The sequence below is a fragment of the Ptychodera flava genome, chromosome 15 (genome assembly GCF_041260155.1).
Source record: "Ptychodera flava strain L36383 chromosome 15, AS_Pfla_20210202, whole genome shotgun sequence".
Classification (NCBI taxonomy): Eukaryota; Metazoa; Hemichordata; class Enteropneusta; family Ptychoderidae; genus Ptychodera; species Ptychodera flava.
This window is the reverse complement of record NC_091942.1, coordinates 4,900,603-4,922,083: the sequence shown is the minus strand read 5'-3', so window position 1 is coordinate 4,922,083 and position 21,481 is coordinate 4,900,603. Positions and strand designations below refer to the sequence as shown.

At 37.0% G+C, this 21,481-nt stretch overlaps 2 protein-coding genes across 5 annotated transcripts in view; one reads left to right on the top strand and one right to left on the bottom strand.

Moving 5' to 3' along the window:
• The first annotated feature begins 2,261 nt into the window (after positions 1-2,261).
• On the top strand, positions 2,262-19,377 carry LOC139150973 (uncharacterized). Of its 2 annotated transcripts, none has more exons than XM_070723463.1 (10): positions 2,262-2,474; positions 5,815-5,962; positions 7,570-7,628; positions 8,805-8,909; positions 10,425-10,543; positions 12,753-12,824; positions 13,252-13,374; positions 14,328-14,402; positions 14,864-15,091; positions 17,627-19,377. In XM_070723463.1, the coding sequence occupies exons 1-10, from the start codon at positions 2,441-2,443 to the stop codon at positions 17,888-17,890; spliced, it is 1,227 nt and encodes a 408-aa protein (XP_070579564.1). In that variant the 5' UTR covers positions 2,262-2,440; the 3' UTR covers positions 17,891-19,377. The 2 variants fall into 2 exon arrangements, with proteins under 2 accessions (XP_070579564.1, XP_070579563.1); XM_070723462.1 differs by having other exon boundaries at positions 2,282-2,514.
• The window catches only part of LOC139150969 (uncharacterized), a 33,849-nt gene continuing 31,501 nt past the window's right edge, over positions 19,134-21,481 (bottom strand). For all 3 annotated transcript variants that reach the window (XM_070723456.1, XM_070723455.1, XM_070723454.1), the window contains exon 21: positions 19,134-20,315. In XM_070723456.1, the coding sequence (XP_070579557.1) occupies positions 19,580-20,315 (736 nt within the window). In that variant the 3' untranslated portion in view covers positions 19,134-19,579. The remainder of the gene's footprint in view (positions 20,316-21,481) is intronic.

Here is a 21,481-nt window from a genome sequence, read left to right as displayed (position 1 = left end):
ACTGAGGCCATGTGATCAGCAAATTTCATGAGAGTGAGAATGACATTATTAAATCTTAATTCATCTGTATAAACTGAGACCACATGAGGAGAAAACCCGTTTGAAATACCTCTACAGAGTTTCATTTTGTACTGAGTATCACCATACGTGGACTTAACGACATTGTAAAAGCAGTAACCTCCATAAATGTAATAATCTCCATAAATGTAACATCAACCATAATTGTAATAAAAGACCCCCATAAATGTAATATCGCCCATAAATGTAACAAAAATCAACCATAAATGTGATAAAAACACCAACCACAATTATAATAAATTGTAACCATAAATGTAATACTTGTCAACCATAATCTATTTTGTCATTGCAATTGAAGCATTAGCCCTTTAATATTTATCTATGAAATAAGGAAAGCAACTCCACACATTGTTCATATCTTAATTGTTTGTGTTTAGTGTGTTTTGTGTATTTTGAAAGTGTATTTTACGTTTCGTTGTTTTGTGGATAGAACTGATTGGCTACAGTAGTAATCTGCGTGTCAAGTGCAGTCTCTACTCCAGAGTGGAGAGACTGTATAACACTACGATCCTTTAACGCTGTTTTTCGAAGATTTGCCTTACTTTCTTCATTAGTCGCCTCAAAATAATCTTCAGTGGACAAATTGTGTGGAATAATTGATAGATTGTCTGTATTCCTATGGTGTCCCACTTGAAGTTTGTACTTTCACTGGGGATACTAATTTTGTTCGACTGCGTTCAAGGTAGTGTTCGTATCGTGTTTGATTGAAATGTAGAGAGATGTTTTCGCCAACATGTTTGTGTCGTAAGATAAGGTTGTTGTTTGTTCTGAGTCGTCTGTTGTAAACTTTGTGTGGTATCACTGGTTGACGAGCTATTTTGACGCTTCCTAATTATGTCACCGTAATTAGTGTCTTGAGCGGCTGTTCCACTTTCTTTATCGAACGGTTTGGTCGGTACGTCTGGTAGTGTTCTCAGTGCATTCTATTTTGTGTTTCGCAAAGGAAATCTAGTTTCAGGAAAGTGTGCAATAACATGACACTGGTCTCATTGAAGTTTATTATTTACTCAGGGCATTGATAAACAAATGGTCATAGACAAATTAAAGTTTATTATATTTATAGTTGAGTTTTATTACATTTGTGGCTAATTTGTTTATTACATTTGTGGTTCCGGGTTGTTACATTATTGGTTGATCTTTATTTCGGACAATGAGCATGTCCATATATATAAATCATTACAGGATTGGGAGAAAAAAATGATACAAAAATGGTGACATCAAGAAAAATTCATTTATGGGTTGGACCATGAAGATATATTTCTGTACAAAGAAACTCAGATTAGAAGACTGAATTTATCCATCTTCTCCTCAAGCCAGAAGTGAAGTACACAACATCATACACCTTACGTATAATTAAGTTTTCACTCATAGAAATCCTTTTCATCAAACTGTTTATTTGCTTTCTAAGCAAAGCATCAAAAATGTCAATCCCATTACATGCAAACATAGTACTAGCGCTGCTGCGTCTGTCATATCGCAGAAATATGCGACCAGCATAATTGTAAGCAACTTTCAATTGCTTCAGGGCGCTTTTATTATAGCTGACCCATAAGTTACCACCATACAATTGATAACAATATGCTTTAACTAGTTTACACTTTAACACTTTGAGAACACAGAGAAAATTTTCTCAAAAGCATGTTAGCAGAGATATAAAAAGATCTCCTCCGACGCTCGATATCAGAATTGTCACTGAAGATATTTGTCAACAGATAGCCGAGGTGTTTTTAATTTCAACAAATCGCAGTTTAACATCATTGAGATAAACAGCCGGAATATGCACTTACAATTGTGGTTGATATTACATTTGTGGATATTATAAAATTTATGGAGGTTACAAAAGCTACCAGATATACCCAACCTCTGCATTTTTAAAAAGGGGCCTTTTCTCCGAACACAATCAAATGCTTTTCTAAAGTCTACGAATACCACATAAAGATTGCTTGATGCGGAATTTTTTAATCTTTTCGTGGAGAACATTGTATCAATAGCAGTTTTTAACAGAAAAAAAAACATTGTGGCTTACGTTTGTTTTTTTCGGAAATCAAGCTGGAGAGGAGAAATAAGATTATTATCCTCAAGATACTTAATAAGCCTTTTATGCATTAGTGATGTAAAAAGTTTTGAGAAACCACCAGCGAGAACATCAGTATTTGCTTGCATCAACCGTTGAGGGCGTACTCAATCAACGGGTACGATTTCTTCGTTTGAATGACCTTGTGACCCGAAAGGCGGCCTTGTTGTCACTGCCAGGAAATATCACGACCAGGAAGAGACCGCCGTTGTCGTAAGTTTTGCCATAACCGTTCCATCCACCTAACGATAGTGAAGTCAAATAATATGGTCTGATGTTACAACTGCGATGGCGACGATGCCACGCCAAACACAGCGTCAATGTAAGTGTTACACATGTTAGGCTTACATGTATAAAAATCGGTGAGTCCCTCTAGGCTTTATGATGTTACGACAGGTCTGTATTTACACACCCACGTTTCTATCAGGGCTCAGGGTAGCTGCAGTACAGTAGCTCGAGGTTTTGCCTAGGTATTTGGGTCGGACGTTTTGCCGTCCGACCCAAATACCCAGGCAAAACCTCGAGCTACTGTACTGCAGCTAGGCTCAGGGGGTAGCTCTGCATGGCATGGCTGTGTGTTACCGGCGTTATACACGGCCTCCAACCACATCGGTGGCCTGTAATACCATTACATCCATGGTAACACAGAGCCCTGCCACGCAGACCTAGGCTCAGGGCAGGATTGAGTTAAGGGGCTGGTTCGCTCAGAAATGGAGAGAGAAGGCTTCAGACCTACAGTTCCAACTTCTGGCCTGTGGTCTATCTCCAAACTTCAGTGTTCCCTCTATCCAGTGTCTATCAAACATGTATTTCTGGAAAATGCGTCATTTTGAGGAACTCTGGATATGTCTTTGCGTCATGACAACCCTATTATCTTTACATGTCCACTAAAAATTGGCCCCTATTTTGTCGCTGAAGCACAACTGACTTTGATTTGAAGGTGCATTTATGGCGTAAGCGTGACCACAATTTACAACACAGTGATCTGACGCAATTTTAGAGCCAGGCCAATCCAAAAACCTATTCAGTGTCCAAGCACAACCGAATTCCAACCCTTAAAGCCCAGTGGTCGTCGCGCTGCGCGTGCGCGATTCTTTTGTTGATAAACATAAATGTTTGTAAACATAAGTCTTCTCAACTTCAGTTGGAGTGAGATGGGAGCGGTCCCTCACTTTGTTAACGCCGTTGTAAGACTCAACATCATGCAATAGTAAAATATTAAGATCGGAAACGAACTTCAGTGGTGTATTTCTATCTATAAACTCATGTAAGGCTACGAACATTGAGACAATGCACATTATGTCGCTGAGTTTACTGCATGCAGTCACAGTGAACAAATGGGTCAGCAACAAGCACAATGCCTAACGGAACACAAAAATTACACTTAAGACCATGATCTGCAAGCCAGAGCAGGACATGGAGATGTTGTTGCTTCGATAAGGGAGAAGGTCACCGCATTGACGTACATGGATATACATGTATGAGAGAATCCGGTCCCACAACCTGCTGCACAACGTACCGGCCTCGCAACGACTTGGCCCACGACCCACTGTTGATCACCATTTCTTACTTCTTCTAGTAATAAGTGGCAAGAAATAGTCAAATGACAGGACACAATAGACAAAACGAGCGGGTTTTCGCGGCATTCGGCAGGAAAATTGCCCGGCTACACATAGGGAAGTATGAGATCCTGTGCATGGTCATGGCAGAGATCCAACGGCTAGCTAGTATAGGCCTACCAGTGCTACGCAAACTTCGTTGCTGTTCCTCCTGATTGCCGGGTAGGTCTGAATCCTCTTTCAAATGAGATAAACCCCACATAACAAGAAGACTTATGAAAGGTCCTTCGCTTGACTTGATACCTGTACTCGGAATTCTCGTTTGCACACCCCCCCCCCCCCCACACTGGGTAAACTTCTTAGTTGAGTTGGATTCTCCACAGCCGAGTGTAGCGCGCCATATGCCCAGTTCTCTTGACATCGACGTTCATGCAGACCAAGGAACAGATGTTTCTCGCTGTAGAGGGCATTGCTCTGCGAGCTGTAGATTTCTGTAGCTTGCGTTTTTGTCAATTGTACTCCTGTTGGGCCTCTTGAAATGAAAGTTCTCTTCATTGCTAGCGATGTCGTACACCAGAGCCCGGTCATTGACAGTCTGTTGGCATATACACGCGCACGGGTAAGTGTTTAGCTCCACGGCTCGAGCGAGCCCCATTCAACTGATTCAAGAAAATCATGATCAAATGTGATCTCAATCCAGCGTGTAATTACTGTTCAATATTCAGCAGACCTTTTATTGCATATTAGATTTGGTAAGTTGGTATGCTTGTGACAAATCAGCCGCCATATCAGCGGCAATATCGCAAACATAATAATCAACCCGTAACCTCGTGTGGCATTCTTGGATATGTTGTCAACAAGGGGGGGGACCCCTCAGGAGCATGCGCAGCGTGATGACCACTGCGCTTTAAGTTACCAGGTCCATCTGATTTAGTGTCCGGTTTGCAAAGCACATTAACATGAATTATCAAACACATATAAATGTACAGATATAATTTAATTGTTTTTTATGGGAAAAATGTTTGCCCAATAGACTCCAATGTGACTTGATATTTTTGGACAAAGCACTATATTGGCCACATTTTGCCTTCCTTTTGAGGGGGGGATTTGAATGCATTGTGAGTTTGTTAGGGGGCCTTTTAGCATAAATTAAGCGTCCATGCCAGATAACATGGGGTTGCTCGAGTATAAGCCCCTCCCCTAGTTTTACCGCTGTTTAGTGTTGCCGAACCGGGGGCTTATACTCGGACGAGTACGGTAATATAATTATGATAAACCATTGCTTCTATTTCCTTTATGATACTTGTACATTTTTCGATTACAACTTACGCCATCACAAAACTGCATTCTGCATAATATCCAATCCATTGGCATAATATCATCTGAGCAGAGAAGTTTCATGACACTTTCATTTTTCCAAATAGAAATATGGAAATTTTTGAATAATCATTCTGCACCAGATAATTTCTCTCATCCTGAGCATATGCTCAGCTGCCTGTGAACTAATGAATTTTCTTGTCAATTTGTTGTGCACTATGTACATCACTTGTGCACATACTGTGCACAGCTATAGCTATCAGTAAAACTGATTCAAAGCTCGTAATATCATCTTTTGGCACATAAAAAGTGGTGTTCAAGAAATTAAAAAAATGCTGCACACTTTTTGAATTAAATGATTTGGTCTTCTTCTTTTCCAGTGAATTTTAGTAAACTTTGTTCTACATGTATGTACTAGGCAGTGATCGTTGAGTTGTTGAACATATCTGTCTTCCAAGTATAAATACTCACTAAATTTTTGTATTTTAATTTGCAGATACCAGTATAATACAACAGCTGAGCTGCTTAAAGCTCACTAAAACGCAATTCACAGACACATCAGTATATTGCAGTTTCTACGGACTTCCTTAAAGAAAGAGCATTTATTAAAGCTCAAAAATATCCCCTAAATGTGTAGTACTTGCCCTTTGAGATGTGATACATATGCATCAGCCAAATTTCTCAAATCTTACTAAAACCATTTCAGTGTATAGGCTTTCATGTAATTGTACAACTGCTTATTGTTCCTTATATTTTACAAATGCTATGATAATTTTGTTTTCACAGTCAGTGGCAACGGAGGAGTCCTCATTAAACAGGGCTGGTGTGTTAAGGAAAGTGGGACTAAAGTGTTTGGTCGGCACAATTGGAAGAGGCGATGGTTTGTTTTGACTCAGAATGGTGATGTGGTCTCCCTAGCTTACTATGAAAATGAGTAAGTTGACATTCAGCAGTCAGATATGACGTGTGATAGATTTTTGGGTCTGATCATTTCATATCTTCTGCATAGTTTTCCTCATTTAATAGTGATATTGCCCTTTTGTATCTTACTGTTAATGCCAGCTGCTAATATTTGGCCATTCAATTGTGCAGAGATCATGAAATATTGAGAAAAAGTGTTTCCTGATGAGTATTGAGACCCTCAGAATCTGACATTCCAGGATCTATTCAGGTTTGACTGATCTCCTTCTGAAGGTATTTTACTATTCTGATTGATATCTTTGAGTGTTCTAGGGAGTTCACAAGACATTACACATGCACACAAGATTATAGGAAGTTCCCAGTATGGCACATTTTTTGATTTTTTTTTTCTCAGCTTTGACAACATAAAAACTACATTTATATACATTCATATAGTACAGAGTTGGACAAGGAAATAGGAGAGTTTTCACTTGTTTTACATTTGTTGCCATTTTCCAAACACTGGTCATATTACGAAGAAAACCTGATACAACATGCGAGTCATGGGCATTAAAAGCCATGTGTTCCTATTGATAACATGTTATTCTGTCAGGAGTCAAATGTTTATATGCTCCATGCCATGCCACTGAAAGACCACCAATTTGTACATCGATAGGCAGCCATTTTTGAGTATGGCTCCTTTTTAACATTGACTTTCTATGAAGTTGCCACAGTCAATTCCGGTCAGTCATCGGTAACACGACGTCCTGTACTAATCCTACAGAAAGCACATTTGCATGAACTAATTTTAGCTCAGTAGGAAAACATCATCAAAATACATGTAATTCAAAGAGTTTGTTGTCATGGCCCTTTAAAAGCATAATCACATGTGGTCAGACATATCCTGGACAGCCCTCAGAACCAAGAAAACACGAAAGGCCTAAAACCAAGGCCAAAATTATTTAAGAATCAGAATCTTTGTCTCCCGTTCCTTGTCAGATTCATTCCCCGTACTGTCCTTTTATTATCATTAAAATTGACTTGGCTTTGCCTTTTTTTGATGGTAATTTCTGAGTCTGCCTGCACTTCCTACACAAAGAGTTCTGTGTCATATTGTCTCATCCATTAAACTTGAAGGTATTGTTGCTGTGATTATCATGTATTCTGATTGAAATGTTTCAACTGAATGCCAATTCTAAGTAGGTTTTGAACATCACAAAAAGTTTGCTAGGAGAGTGGGGTCTTGAAAGGAACAAGATCACAATTAAGGTAGAATGCGCCTCAGGGACAGATATTCAGACTCAATTTCTTACAACTTTTTGTGATCCACCATTTGTTGAGGCTCATTTTAGGAAAATGTTTTACCACCTTCGGTTTTTCAAAATCAAAAATGTTATTTTTCCCCACCATAGACTTAATTTCTTAGATGATGGCCATTTCCAATTTCAAATATGTCAGGTACATGTAATTTGTTTCTCTATTACCGAACTTTCGCAGTAAGAGAATTATGGTTGAATTTAAGTCTTTGACTTTCAAGGCAAGTACCGTACTACCTTAATCATTAACCGGTAATTGACAATTGCAGTGCCTTATTTGTTAGTTTGGGAGTCATTCACAGAATTGGAAGATGTTTATTTGCAGGACAAAACCTGAAAACAAAGATGTCAGACTGAAGGGGACAGTGCCATTGACAAATAAATGTAAGTTTAGATTTGGTAACTCAGATTGACAGCATCATTCTGCGTCCATCAACTTGTTTGTGCACTGCACTCAATTTTCACAAACATGCTGGTAACAAAGGCTCTACTCTGGAACAATAAGGAGGCATGGTGTTCTGCAGACTTAGCTGGCTTCAGGTGATCTCTTATGTCTAAGAGATCACCTGATGCCAGCAGAAACAAACTCACGTGTACAAACATGTATAGAAATTCAAATATTTCTGTGTTCGTTTGTGCACATGGTTTTGTTTATACAATAATAATCCATTTGAATTCCGCGTTTTAACCCATTGCTGCAGCTTTTTTAGTCTCCATGAACAAAGTCCAAAAGAACTTATACTGGTAGGATGTGCTGTGTCTGCAGGTCTGTGAATGCATCCATGCATCAAAATTACTCCCCATGTCATACATATGCATGTCAATTTACCATGTTTTGTGATACAATCCAATATGACCATCATTTCCGTCGGTGGTTTCCAAATTCATTAACTAAGTGGGGATGTCTTTGACAATAACTTTTTATGTTTATTCATAGGCTCTCCAGTTCAGGTTTCTTAAAATGAGCATAATGGTTTCACGTGTATGTAAATAAGGGAATTTTTGAACATTTTCAATGAAAATTTTTATATGGATGATCCCTCTCAGTTCTAGTCAAAATGGTTCTAAAGTTTCATATCTGTACTTTTTGGGATTTTCCCCACATCTTTGCTCAAAATATCTACTCCTATGGAAGTTATCATTTTAGAGCTTTCAAATGTCAATTTTAGTCTTCTAACAATGGCTTCGCTCAGCTTTGTTCAAACAATGGTAAAATCTGCCAATGTAAATTTTGAAAGCCAATTTCCTGAATTTTGGTCAAAGCGTCATTATATTCTCTGTAACTGCTCAGATATACATGTATAGCTTTTAATTGAATCTTTAGCCTTCTTGGACTAAATGTTTACCTAATTCCTTCATTGTGGTTGTGTTGGAAATTTTACCAATGATTTTCAAATCTGAGAGTTAGAAGTTTCTGAGTCATATAGGAAGTCAAACAGACATATTTTCTTGTTTCTTGATTTAATGGACTTCCCTTTATCCAAATTTAGCATACTTCTATCTATCTCTGTCTATGCAGTACGTGTGTAATAAATAAGGTGTTGTTTACTTTATTGACAGACATCACGACGTATCTGGATGACTCAGTCAAGAAAAAGCCATTCTGTTTTGCGTTGGGTCCAATGGTAGAAGATGGGATTACCAGGACATATTACATAAGCTGTGGTAAATAAAAGAGTGTAGCATTGAGACCAGAGAATGAAGGCATCACCAAGGACCTAGCTAAATGTTTTCTCTTTTTGGCAAAGTTGCACATGCAGCAAGCAAATTTTGAGGCCATATTTGAGGGCATATTTTTTGCAAAGCTATAGAGACATCAAACAATTTTTTTTATTCTTTTTATGAATCAGGAGGATCTCCCACTTGTTGCATTGTCACAGTTGACTTGGAGTCCAGACTTTAAAAACTGTCCACTGTCACAATAATAGAGGCATTGCATACATCATGTATACAGGCAGTGTTGACAACCATGTGCTGAGCATTTCCTCATGCTCCCAGAAGAAAACAAAAAAACTATCACTGGCAGTGATAAAACAATGTGGATGTACATGTATATTTGACGATTTTCAAGAAAAATTCCAAACTGGCTTAAATGGTATCAGTCCATGTCCATGAACAGTATATCTGTATTACTGTCCATTGCAAAATCGTAAAAACTATTCCATGTACAGCCTTAATATTTGCTGTATTATGGTTGTAAATAGGATTTTATTCAAATGAATATCTTGTTCCAATATTCAAATGAGATGAGAAAATGTGAAAATGATAAAAAATAACACAATTTGATGTTTGATTTATATTTTCTTGGGGATGCTCTAACTCATGTTCAAATTAACATGTACCGGTAATTGCATATGTTAATATTTAAGAGTTTTCACATTTGTCCATCGAAAGTATACAGACAGCTTTTAACTTTGTTTTATTCAATTGTTTATTTATTCATTCATTCATAAATCATACATATGTCAACAGGCTTATGTCCAATAACAGACACGGAAGAAATATACATGTTTTCAAGTTGACAGAAAACTACAAAATATATGACACAAACAAAACGTGAAAACACATGATATAATTGAAACATTCGTTTTAGATAAAAACGGCAAATACAATAATGCAAATCATCAGGTAGTGTGCATAACATTTTTACTGTAATGCTTACCGTAAAGTGATTTTCTGAGAGAGAATTTCCAGAATATTAAGCTTCTAAGCTTCAGTTGTTCTCCAGATTTTTAACATGAACTCTGCATTTCAATTGGTTATAAGGAAAAAGTAGCCTATACAGAATATATTGCAGAGTATAAAATCTAGGAAATCGATCGTGAATTTAACGATGCCATGAAAACATATTCAAATTCTTGACCAAGATCATAACCAAGTTAACAGCAATTTGTGTTGACCTTACGACTAAAATATCTGAGAAAACATTTAGCTAGGTCCTTGGTGATGCCTTCATTGAAGTTTGTTCAAATGACAAATTTGCACAAATGATAAAAAATGTTACATTTGTAAATATTTTGCTGATTTTTGTTTATGGTCAAAACACACTCTCCTTCAAAACGCAAGGCATTTATCTTGCAGCTTTTAAATTTCGTTTGTTGATTCTTAAATATGAGCTTATTATTGTTCAAGTGTAACTCAGTGCCATTGATTAAATTTTCTGTTCAATTTGTTTACAAGAGAGTGAAGACGACCGATTAGAGTGGATGGAAGTTTTAAATTCCAGCTTACAGGGTGCCCCACCGTCTCGGACTGAAGAAAGACGAAGAAGTGTGCGGCTCAAGGCTCACAAAAGACAGGTTATTAGTACAGTCATAATTTTACATTTTATCAACTTATTATTATGTTTTGTTGAATTCTTGATGCTGATAGAAATTTTTTGCTCCTATTGATGTAAACATGTCATACCGTAGCATAAGAACTATTTTGATCAGACAGTGCAATTGTTTGAAGATAAGCATGTAGATGTATCCATTCCACACAAAGCACCTCAAAACTGCTATACATATCACCTCAATATTTATTATAATGCATCATGGGTTGCAGATGGGCTTTGCTCAAATGAATATTCTACTTTCATAAATATGCGAATGAGCTTGAAATGTGAAAACGGTCAAATTGGTTCACTTTAAATTTGTTCATTGTTGATGTTGACTGATTAACCCTTTAACCACCATGGTTTGGCCCAAATCCAGGGTCATCCATAGTGATTGTGGACCTGTTTACAGGGAATTAGGGGTGAGCAGGTTAAATAAAGTACAGATGACCCTGAAACTTGCTCAGCCTGTCAGTAAAAGAGTTACATGTCAGTGAAGTGAATGATGAATGAAATAAAGGTTTTTTACCGCACGGTGCAGGAAAAGAGCAAAACCAATCAGTTTTACCGTGCTTGAAGTAGCTTTGATTTCAGTGATTTTTTTGGGCTCCTGTTTTACTGTTCATACATGTATGTACAATGTCTGGAGCTATAAGAAATGGTCAGTGTCTGTCTTTACAGACGGATGAGTATTTGTCTGTCTTGCAGTCCACCTGATACCATTCTATTGCAAAGTCTTCAAATGACTGCATGTATCATTTTACATTTGATTTGAAGATGTCATGCTTGTCCCAAACCATACAAAACAGGATGTCATTTCCTGCTTTCCCTGTCACTCGCCATATAAGTCATGAAAAAGCGGTATTGAGTCAAAATATATCTGTATATGTACCGGTACTTGGCATAGTATGTCAAAGTATGTTAAGTCAGTAAGTCTGTGTTCGGAACCTTTAATATTCAAAATGTTCTTGAAAATACAACATATTGGACACGTTGTGACTGACTATAGTGAGGTATGAACTTAGCAGGATAAAGATTAAAAATGTGATAATAATTAAAAATTGTAAGCTCAAACACTACTGATTCAGTTACTTTGATATTTGCATATATAAATAGCCCTATTAATACATATAAGTAATCAAATTAGCATAAAATGTGCAGGTTTTCAGGAAAAAAAAATGTATTTTTCCTTCATACTTTTTGTTCCTAGAAAACCATTGTCTGGTAGCATTGAAGTTTGGTTTGTAGGTTCATAGAGAAGATGGTAGTTATATTTCACCTAGTGATTACATGTATAAAATTGAATTTGTATGTGTAAATATTTAGGACCAGTTTATTGATAAAACATCTCGTTGACTGAAGCAACTCATCTACAGCAATAGCTTTCGTATTACATGCCTCACATATATTGAATGTCACAATATCTATAGGATTATATGGTAACTTGTTGATGAATTCGCCAGCGGCACAGTTGTCATTTGCCTGAAAGTGAACTGAAACTATTTTAAGCTTGACAACTTTGGGATTTTAAAAATGTTAAAATTAGGGGTTTTGCATAGGAAATCTGGGTTTTTTTTAGAAAATTATGCATTAAACATTGATAAACTGCACAGTTATTTAGACATATCAATGCACCATTTGACAGTGAAAATCATTGTTTCTCGATGGATTTTTGCCTAACATGGAAATAAGCATGTGATTGTCATTTGCAACTAAACCCAAACATTTGGAGTGAAAACTATGTAAAAGAGAAGTGTAATAAAAACATTATAGTCCAAACAAAGGACTGTCAAGGCAGGAGACCATTTGCCCTCTACCCTTGGGCACAAAGTCCCTTGTTTGGGCTATAATGTATAATATTTGGTTTGAAGGTTCCTCTAGATGATATGGTCCAGATCTATTTAGTTGATGAGATTGTTGGGATATTTATATTTTTAGAGTCATTTACTTAATTTGTTGGATCAATTTTTCAATTATACCTCAAGATATGTTACCAATATGTTACATATGTATGTAGATTCTGTTAAAATGGAACATTGCGTCATTGGTGCAACTTTTTTCTAAATGTGTATAAGGAGTCGTCAGGAAATATTTTTATTTATGACCAAATTTTGGACATTAAAAATTTTGTATTTGATCATAGACCCTGTGATCTAACTGTGGACATTAAATGTTCTTTCTTTGATTATCAGCCCAGCTTTACCTCATCATCTGAGATTGGTATTGAAGTGTGCAAGTATATAGATCCTGTCTGGAGAAAACAGGTATGAACCCTGACGCAAAGATAAACTTGAAAATTGAAAACATCACATTTGGTTTTTACATGTGCTATTGTACCACTGCAACCATACGATTGAACTTACTGAAGGGCCATCGCTTGTGGAAAGATTTGCACAAATCGTAGCACCGAGACTTTCAAACTGAATCTAGTTTGTGTCAGACATTTATTTCACAACAAAGCAAGAGACACAGCTACCTCTGTAAGTCATCCAATGATGCAATACACTGAATCAATCAAACTAAGCTGTGAACACGTGAGAAATTGCTTCCAATGGTGCTTGATCGCTGGCATGACATGCTGCAGTAAAACATTACCACTGCTAACCTGATGGTATTTGTTTGTGTCTGTCCAAAATCATTCACTGTTTGAAATAACTTTTTTAAACTTTCTCATGTGATAACTTCCCATAGCAATGGTGTGATCTGGTTGCCATGGCAACAAGAGACAACAAGGAATGGAAGAAAGTAGACACAAAAGACGGCATCACTGTGGCAAGGATGGCCTTTGAGCAAAACAAATGTGCCACTGTCAAGGTATTGATTGAATCAAGCAACGAACCAAATCCATCGATGGGTATACCATGAGATTTTGATCAATGCACAAGCCATAGGGAGTTCATATACCGGTACAATGTGAACTGGTCAAAGCTGAGTGTATAGCTGTTGTAGAAGTGGTTTATTGCTATTGAATGACAACAATTATGAAATTCTCGCATGAAATATTAAAATAAGGATTTTTCTGTAAGGTAGTATGTGCCTTGAAAGTGAAAGATTTAAACTTTTACTCAAACTTTCCTGCATGAAACTTTCAACCATTCTCTTACCAAATCAACAATAAAAATCAGGGGTCACCTAGTAAAGTTTGCAACTAGCGAAACAAATTACCCAACATTTTGCGATATTTGAAATTCAAAATTGCCTCCATCCCTGTGTTAACTCTATGGGGGAAAATAAAATTTTGGAATTTTGAAAAACTAAGACAGTTAAAGTTTTTCTTTCTCCAGGAGCTTTAAAATGAGTCCCCACAAGTGGTAGATCAGAAAAGAATTGTAGAAATTTGAGAGTCCGACTGTCTATCTGCACGGCATGTTCTACCCTAATTGAAAGCTCACACATGTTCTACTGTGCTATATCATGCATGTAGCACTGTTATTTTCACGTCTCAACCAATCAGATTGCTGTATTTGTACCATCAATGTACTGGCATGATATATTACAGTAGTCAATATCAATTTTACGATGTATGGTTCTTGATATAAGAGAGGCTTCATGCTTAAATAAACACGGCCTGGCTGATCACGCGATTATTTAGTGATTAACCATTAAATATTGGGAATGGGTATGGAAAAAACATGGCAAAAGTCAGCAGAATACCGTATGCATTGCTTTAAGCAATGTATGCAATCCATGACCCAAAATCTAATGATCCGTCCCTTAAACGTCGCACATGCAAACATTTACATATGTTTTTCTTGTCTTTACTTCAGATCGATGGTTTTGTCAATGCATCCTGTGACATAGTTTATGAATTTCTCAGCAGATCAACTCAGAAAGGTGGAAAGGTAAGATTAAGGCTGTAAATAAGTCTGGATTAAACCGTTTTGTCCCCAGCACCACTCCCCCTTTTCCTGTACAGGAATGCTGCCACCCCTTTGTACACAATGGTTGTGCCCCAAAGTTCAGTGGCGAAAGAGTTGAAGTATTACCCTAAGGGATTAAAACTGCTGGCTATGATTGCAAGGTTGAACTTTTAATATATTAGGCAGACACTCCATGAAAATCCTTGCAATCCTTGAATTTTAAAGCAACAGGGAAAGTCGTTGAAAAGTCCAGGAAATTTAGTCCAGGAAATTCCTAGAATATTGATAATCTACCCTCAATTTTCAAAAAATGATATTTATCAGTCATAATAATGTAAATATGATCCGTAAAATGATATCTGGAAGAGGTATATAATATACCTAAACATCGTATCACACAATTTATAATAACTTTACAAAGCATTAATTTTTTTCTTCAACAGTTTGATTTTTCATTCCGGGATGAAATGGTATTGCAAGAGCTGAACAAATATCCGTCAGAAGTTGTGACACAGTGTCACTATGATATCCCCCTGCCGCATGTGTCAGCAAGATATTGCTGTATTCTCAAAAGCTGGCTGCCGTATGAATTCACAGGACCAGTGATGAACACCGATACCTGTGGACTCATGTTTGTATCCGTCAAACATGATCAGGCTAAGATTCCCAAGGTAAGGGTCAACTAACACCTGGCACCGTCAATGGTACATCGTATAAGGTATTCAAGTTGTACATTTTAAGGTAGTAGATGCCGAGCTTGAGAGCCATTACTTTCAAAACATAACATCATGAAAATGTGACTTACAAATATTTGTGATACCATTACATGTACAAATTTTGTATGAACAACTGTCAACTATCAATTTGCAGCTTTGCATTTTGTTTTCATCTTTACTATAAACCTCTGCGTTTATGGACCTCTTGTTGTCAGGGGTCTCTCCTAGTAACTTTGGTCACTAAATACAAAGCAAACTACCAGTAGTACAATAAGACTCCAGTCACACTGATACAGACTTTCTAAAATATTCAATCAGATCACTGTACATAAAAACTGCACAATTTGGCTCAACAGTACAACAGGACTGAGGAAGCTTAGAGTTTGTCTAAGCAAACTTGTGTAAACTTTTTGAGTTGACTTCTGTCTGGAAATCGACTTCAAACTCTCCGCAGTTCAAAGCTCCTATAGAATAGTAATGCTGCTGTGTTTGTCGTGCATTGCAGATAATGCAATGAGCTGTTATCAAGAACTATAATAGGTGTACTGAAAAATGTATGCATATTCTGCATCTTATACACACTAACAGACATTAGCCCTTCATGTTCGGGTATGGAGTTGTTAGAGTATATGGTCCAAAAGCAAATACTTTTACCTTTGAGACTGAGCAAATCATTTTTAGCTAATATAGACTATAGTCTATAGAAGCTATTGGGATGGGTATCCGTCCGGCGTCCGTCGTCAGTCTGTATGTATGTATGTATGTATGTATGTATGTATGTATGTATGTATGTATGTATGTCCGTTTGTGAGGCGTCCGTCCACTCAAATATCTTGAGAACCGCAGTACTTGCTGATTTGATATTTGTTGTGTAGATGAAAAATATGATTTTGAGAAACTGTTTTTTTAATTTTTTGATATTGTTGAAAATAGGCAAATTAATGCCAAAACAGGTGTTTTTGGTAAAAAATCTTCTTCTTCATAACCGTTGGTCAGACAGCTTTGTTATTTGGTATACAGGTCCCTAGGGATAACCCAACTTAGATTTGTTCAAATTGTGATGAAATATGCAAATGTGTATTTTTAAGGAATTTTTTTGTCATTTTTGGTCAAAGTTTGACTTACATTGTATGTAATTCTTGTATTGTATAAACCCTATCAATTCACCCAGAAAAAAATAATTAATACGATTTTAAATAATTGAATTTATTAGGAAATCATTAAAGCCAAAATAATTTTAGTGTGGAATTATCAGAAAGTTCAACTTTTTTTTGACAGTTTATAGTGAATTGAGGGTTAAAACATGTAAAGGCAACTTTCCTGAATCCCAACTTTGATATATTCTGAACCACCATTTATGTTATCTAAAAGAAATTGCTCATAATAGTTTGTCATGATAGGGTGGTCAAATAAATAGAGATAGAGAAAGTTCTAATTTCCATTTATGGTTGACTTGGTAAGGATAAAATAAGATTACTTTTTGAGGAAAAAAATAGAGTGGTACATTAAAAGAGTGGTCAAAGTGATAGGGTTTTTATGGTAAAGCTGGGCTGTAAGATTCCTCATGTGCTATTTATAGCAATTATGCAATCTGTGTAAACAGTGCAATGAAAGTGTAACATGATTCCTTATAATGCTTTTGATGACCTTGAACTTCTTAAGTTTCAAACATTTGTCTCTTCAGTGTGCTTTCTCTGAGTAGGTAAAATCTCAACTTATTCATCAGAACTTACTTACAATGTTAATTTGAAAGTTAAAATGTGCTTGGTTAATAGGATGAAAATACTGATATTAAAAGATAACCAGCTCAAGATTCTTTATAACCTGACAGATATGCTGTTTTTTTATGACGTAAATCTTGATTTAAGCAAGTCTTGTTTACTTTCATTAGAATGTAATTAACTCTCGTTTATTTGCTATTATAGACTAATATAGTCTGATGAAATATGCAAATCTGTATTTTTACGGAATTTTTTTCCATTTTTGGTCAGGCCATCCTGAAATGAGCTATCAAAGATATCCACCTTCTTCATCAATACATGAGTCACAAAAGGTTATTCTCTACATAACACAGCAGAGCTCTGTCAACTGTTGAGTTGCTTGTTCTTTCAAAACCGCTGGTCTGACAGCTTTAATATTTGGTTTACAAGTCCCTAGGATGACCTCAGTGAGATAATTTCATACAGTCAGGAAATACTTAATTTTGTATCCATGTCTATAGTAGCTTCAGGGACTTTGGCCCTATGTTTTTCAAGTGTTAGATTTTTTTCGTATTGTTTAGGCAACCAAATTGTTTTTTAGCAAAAGACTGAAAACTGACCGATTCAAAAAAACAAACAAAACAATAACTGTACGAAGGGACTTCATAACTTCATAACTGCTTTTTAATATGCATCTATGTTGCAGAAGGAGCGTTACTGTCATTTACGGCAAAGTTTTTAAATATGTACTCTAGAGACATTCAAAGGACTCTCTCCCTTTGTTATCTAGGACAGCTATCTTTGCCCTGTGGGCTTGTCTGGTGTTGTTCTGCGACCAGCTCCTCCCACTGGCAGACAGAGACAGAGTACTTCCAATTTTGGTTCTGGTGAGAGGACTCAGATGACATGCATTCTTCAAGTTGATGCACAAGGAGCGCTGCACAACATGTTGAAACAATCTTACAAATCTAAACTGCTAGTTTTTGGACTGAGATCAGCGTATCAACACATCTGCAACGAAATTCAACAATTTGTAAAATTATTGGACATTTAAAATTGCATTTTTTTTCAAGTCACAGTTAGCAAGAAATGTCAATGACAAAAGCAAGTACAGCAGATTTCTTTACTTTTCTGGGCCAAAATTCAGTACAAACCACATAATATTTTTAGCAGCATATAGTTGGACAAGCATCAAAAACTTGAAGATAGTGATTAAAAAGAGGCAAGTATCAATGATGTGACTGAAATTTACCTTAGACAAGAAACAGCAATGTATTGTGTGTGTGTGTGTGTGTGGTGTGTGTGTGTGTGTGTGTGTGTGTGGTGATTTAGACTTCCTTTTCTCTACAGAGAAGTCAACTGAAAAAAAGACGATTATGTTAATATAAATTTATAGTCAAAATGTTCATCTTGAGGAAACAATTTGCTTGTTTTTTCTGTTCAAGGACTTGAAACAACAACTACCAGTATGTATACAGTACAGCCTATTTCACTCAACCCGCCCTATGGTCCTGGCATTTCCAAACAGTTCCTAGTTCCACAACAAAAGTAACATATTACGGTAGATTTCACTTGACCCTGGCGATACATTGCCTGGTAAATACACACTGTGTGCATGTGAACCCATGTGTTTTACCTAAACCAATAACTGAAAGTTATAAAGAGATGCCGTTTCAATTATGTATTTAGGCCAACAGCAGGCACACATTGTATGATTAAAGCTGGACACCCCATGTTACAAGAGAAGTAAGTTTCGAATACATGTCCAATACATATTCATTTATACAGCTAAAATACTTTACTTGTATCACACTGTATAAGAAATGAAATTAAGTACAAGTAAATAAAATTTAATGTGAATAAATCTGAACATGTCAGATTTCACATGGCCTGGGAGAACTGTAACACATACTTTTTGAGAGAACAAATCCATGTACATCCTTTTGAGGGAAACATACGGCTGTGTTTCCAGTCTATCTGCCATAATTAGTCTAATGGAAACGGCACATCTCATTTATAAGACTTTTTGTTATTTTTGCTGGTTAAAACATGGCAGGTGTCATGAACATGTACTATACCAGCAGGGTTGAGTGAAACCAGCTGTAAAATGTTACATTTGTCATGGAATCAAGGACATTTTTAATATACCCGCACTCAATCGAGGGTAATCCTATTCTTTCCACAGACCTGTTACATCTGTGAGAATTGGTGGAATATTGTCCCCTGTCCAATCTCAGCTATCAATTTGAAACATGTCAGTCTCAACTATAATAATTAAACATAATTCCAGTCTCATATAACCGGTACTATTTAATTTATTTGGTCAAAGAAGGGCATTTTGAAAGCATGGATAAACCATTCGGAATACAATACTCAGCAGTATGACAGATGACGATATTGTAAAATGCATTTTAATGATTTCTGGCTGAAAGGCTTTTGTAATAATTTGTAGATATCTGTGATAAAGGTTCTGCTATGAGAGAGTCATGTGTTTGAAAATTCTCTTGCCTGAATAAACCTGTTACCTGGTTGTGAAAACAAGTACACTAGTTGTTTAGTTTCATCACACTCACAATTTAATTGTTAACTTTGACAGAAATTAAGTGAAATCTCAAAAGCAGCTGACAAAGTTAGTTTGTCAAAACTGGTCCATTTGTATATTTCTGTTAAAAGGAGATATCCATGACAAGGGTTTTAGTCATTTATTTCAGATAAGTTCATTCATAGTTTGCCTTGTCTACAGTCAATAGTCTTCCTCAACATTCTCAAGATCTGTCTGTGACCTGATGATTGCTGTGGCCAGCATGTTGGCTGCCCCAGATGATGACTTTCGACGTCCAAACATGCGACTTGTGTCCACTGTTGGCCTGGGAGGTATCTTCGCTTTCTTGGTTTTTGTGTCATCCTCGTCACTTGAGCTTGAAGAATTCCCTGTCAACATGGTGTGTGAAAGTCGACGCTCTGCAATTTCTTCCCGGCTCAAAGATTCACTTGGTTTCCTAGCAACATCCACCATCACTTCTTGCTCTCGATGAGACGCAACTGTAGTTGGCGTTGACGCAGGCTGAGGTAAGACATTCCGTGTGACTACTGAAGCAGATGGTGATATCTCTATGGCAACTGATGTCTTGCCAGCTTCACTTTGATCCGTCTTTTTCTTTGCTGACTTTTTACCGTCATCAATGGATACTTTTTTCATTTTAGAAAAGAACTCCTTCGGCCTCTTCAGTATAGAGATCGGATTAAAAATTCTCTTCTTTCCTGATGTCTTTTCACTGCCATGACCTTTCTTTTGTTTTTCTTTCTCACGTTGTTCAGCCCTCTTGCGCTCGACTTTGACCGCTTCGCTAGGTGAGAAGTCTTCTGTGAAAGTTTTATTCACTTGATCGATGATATTCACGTTTGGATGTTTCACATCGTAATTTCCGAAATGAACAAAATGCCCAAGGGAGCTGTATAGTGACTGCAGACAACGTACTCTGGATAAAAATAAACAACAGATGTAAAATTGATAAGAATGTCATAAAAGTTGACCTCTATTATAATCTACATTTTGTTGGTTGGGATGGTCATTTAAGAAATTAACGAAATGAAAGTTTCAAATAAATGACAAACCACAGTCCCTCTATCCACCGGTCTGGAAACGCCTATTGTAAAAGGTGTCAATCACCTAGACCGCAACAGCCGAACCGCGATACGAGGGCCAGTCACGTGATAATGCGTAGCTTGGGTTTGTCCTGCATGCCACAGTCCCGATTGTGTGTACGCTTTTCTCGAATTTTCGCTGTTTTTGCTCTATTAAGTGTTCTCTGCGTCTATCTACGACACGAAGACAGAAATTATCATATCCTGAAACCGGTGTGTGTTTTTCGTGATCCTTATGCCATCGTAAATGATGATAGTGTGCGATAATTTCTGGGGTTGACCGCTGCGATTGTGTTGACGTACGTAGCACAAGCAACGGCTGGAATCACACCGGAAAATTGTGGTCCTCCTTCTCTTGCAATGCTAGTAGTCAGTGTCTCCAAATATGATCTAAATATGTTTTCTGTGTAATATTCTGTGAAATCATGCCTGTTAACTGAACAGAATAGGAAAGATAACTGCAGAAATGCATGTAGATTTTAGTTGTGTGGTCGCACATTTTCCCATGCAGCGTCAATATGGCGAACTCTCGATACGTACGCTCGCTCAGGCACGGCTGGAAACACACCGGAAAATTTGTCGTCCATTTCTCTTGCAATGCTAGTAGTCAGTGCCTCCAAATATGATCTAAATATGTTTTCTGTGTAATATTCTGTGAAATTATGTCTGTTAACTGAGCAGAATAGGAACGACAACTGCAGAAATGCACGTAGATTTTTTTCGCATATATATTTTCCATGTAGCGTCAATATGGCCACAGTCCCTCTATCCACTAGAGGGACTGTGATATGGCGAACTCTCGATACGTACGCTCGCGCTCAGGCACAGTAAACACATTTTACAAAATGCTATCATGTCAACACAATAACAAGTTTGGTAATGAACTACTCAGCTGTCGATGTTATATTCAGCTGACTTTGCCTGTCTTCTTGATTTCGGGCAATAGTCCATGACACTTGCGAACAGTGCATGGCCATTTTGTTTTTCGATCGTGATCATA

Bases quoted from the DNA above. Each gene is read 5' to 3' on its own strand.
- LOC139150973 (XM_070723462.1), top strand. From the start codon at position 2,427: ATGTTACAACTGCGATGGCGACGATGCCACGCCAAACACAGCGTCAAT. The intron at 12,825-13,251 runs GTATGAACCCTG...AACTTCCCATAG, and splicing joins ATCCTGTCTGGAGAAAACAG to CAATGGTGTGATCTGGTTGC. The intron at 13,375-14,327 runs GTATTGATTGAA...TCTTTACTTCAG, and splicing joins ACAAATGTGCCACTGTCAAG to ATCGATGGTTTTGTCAATGC.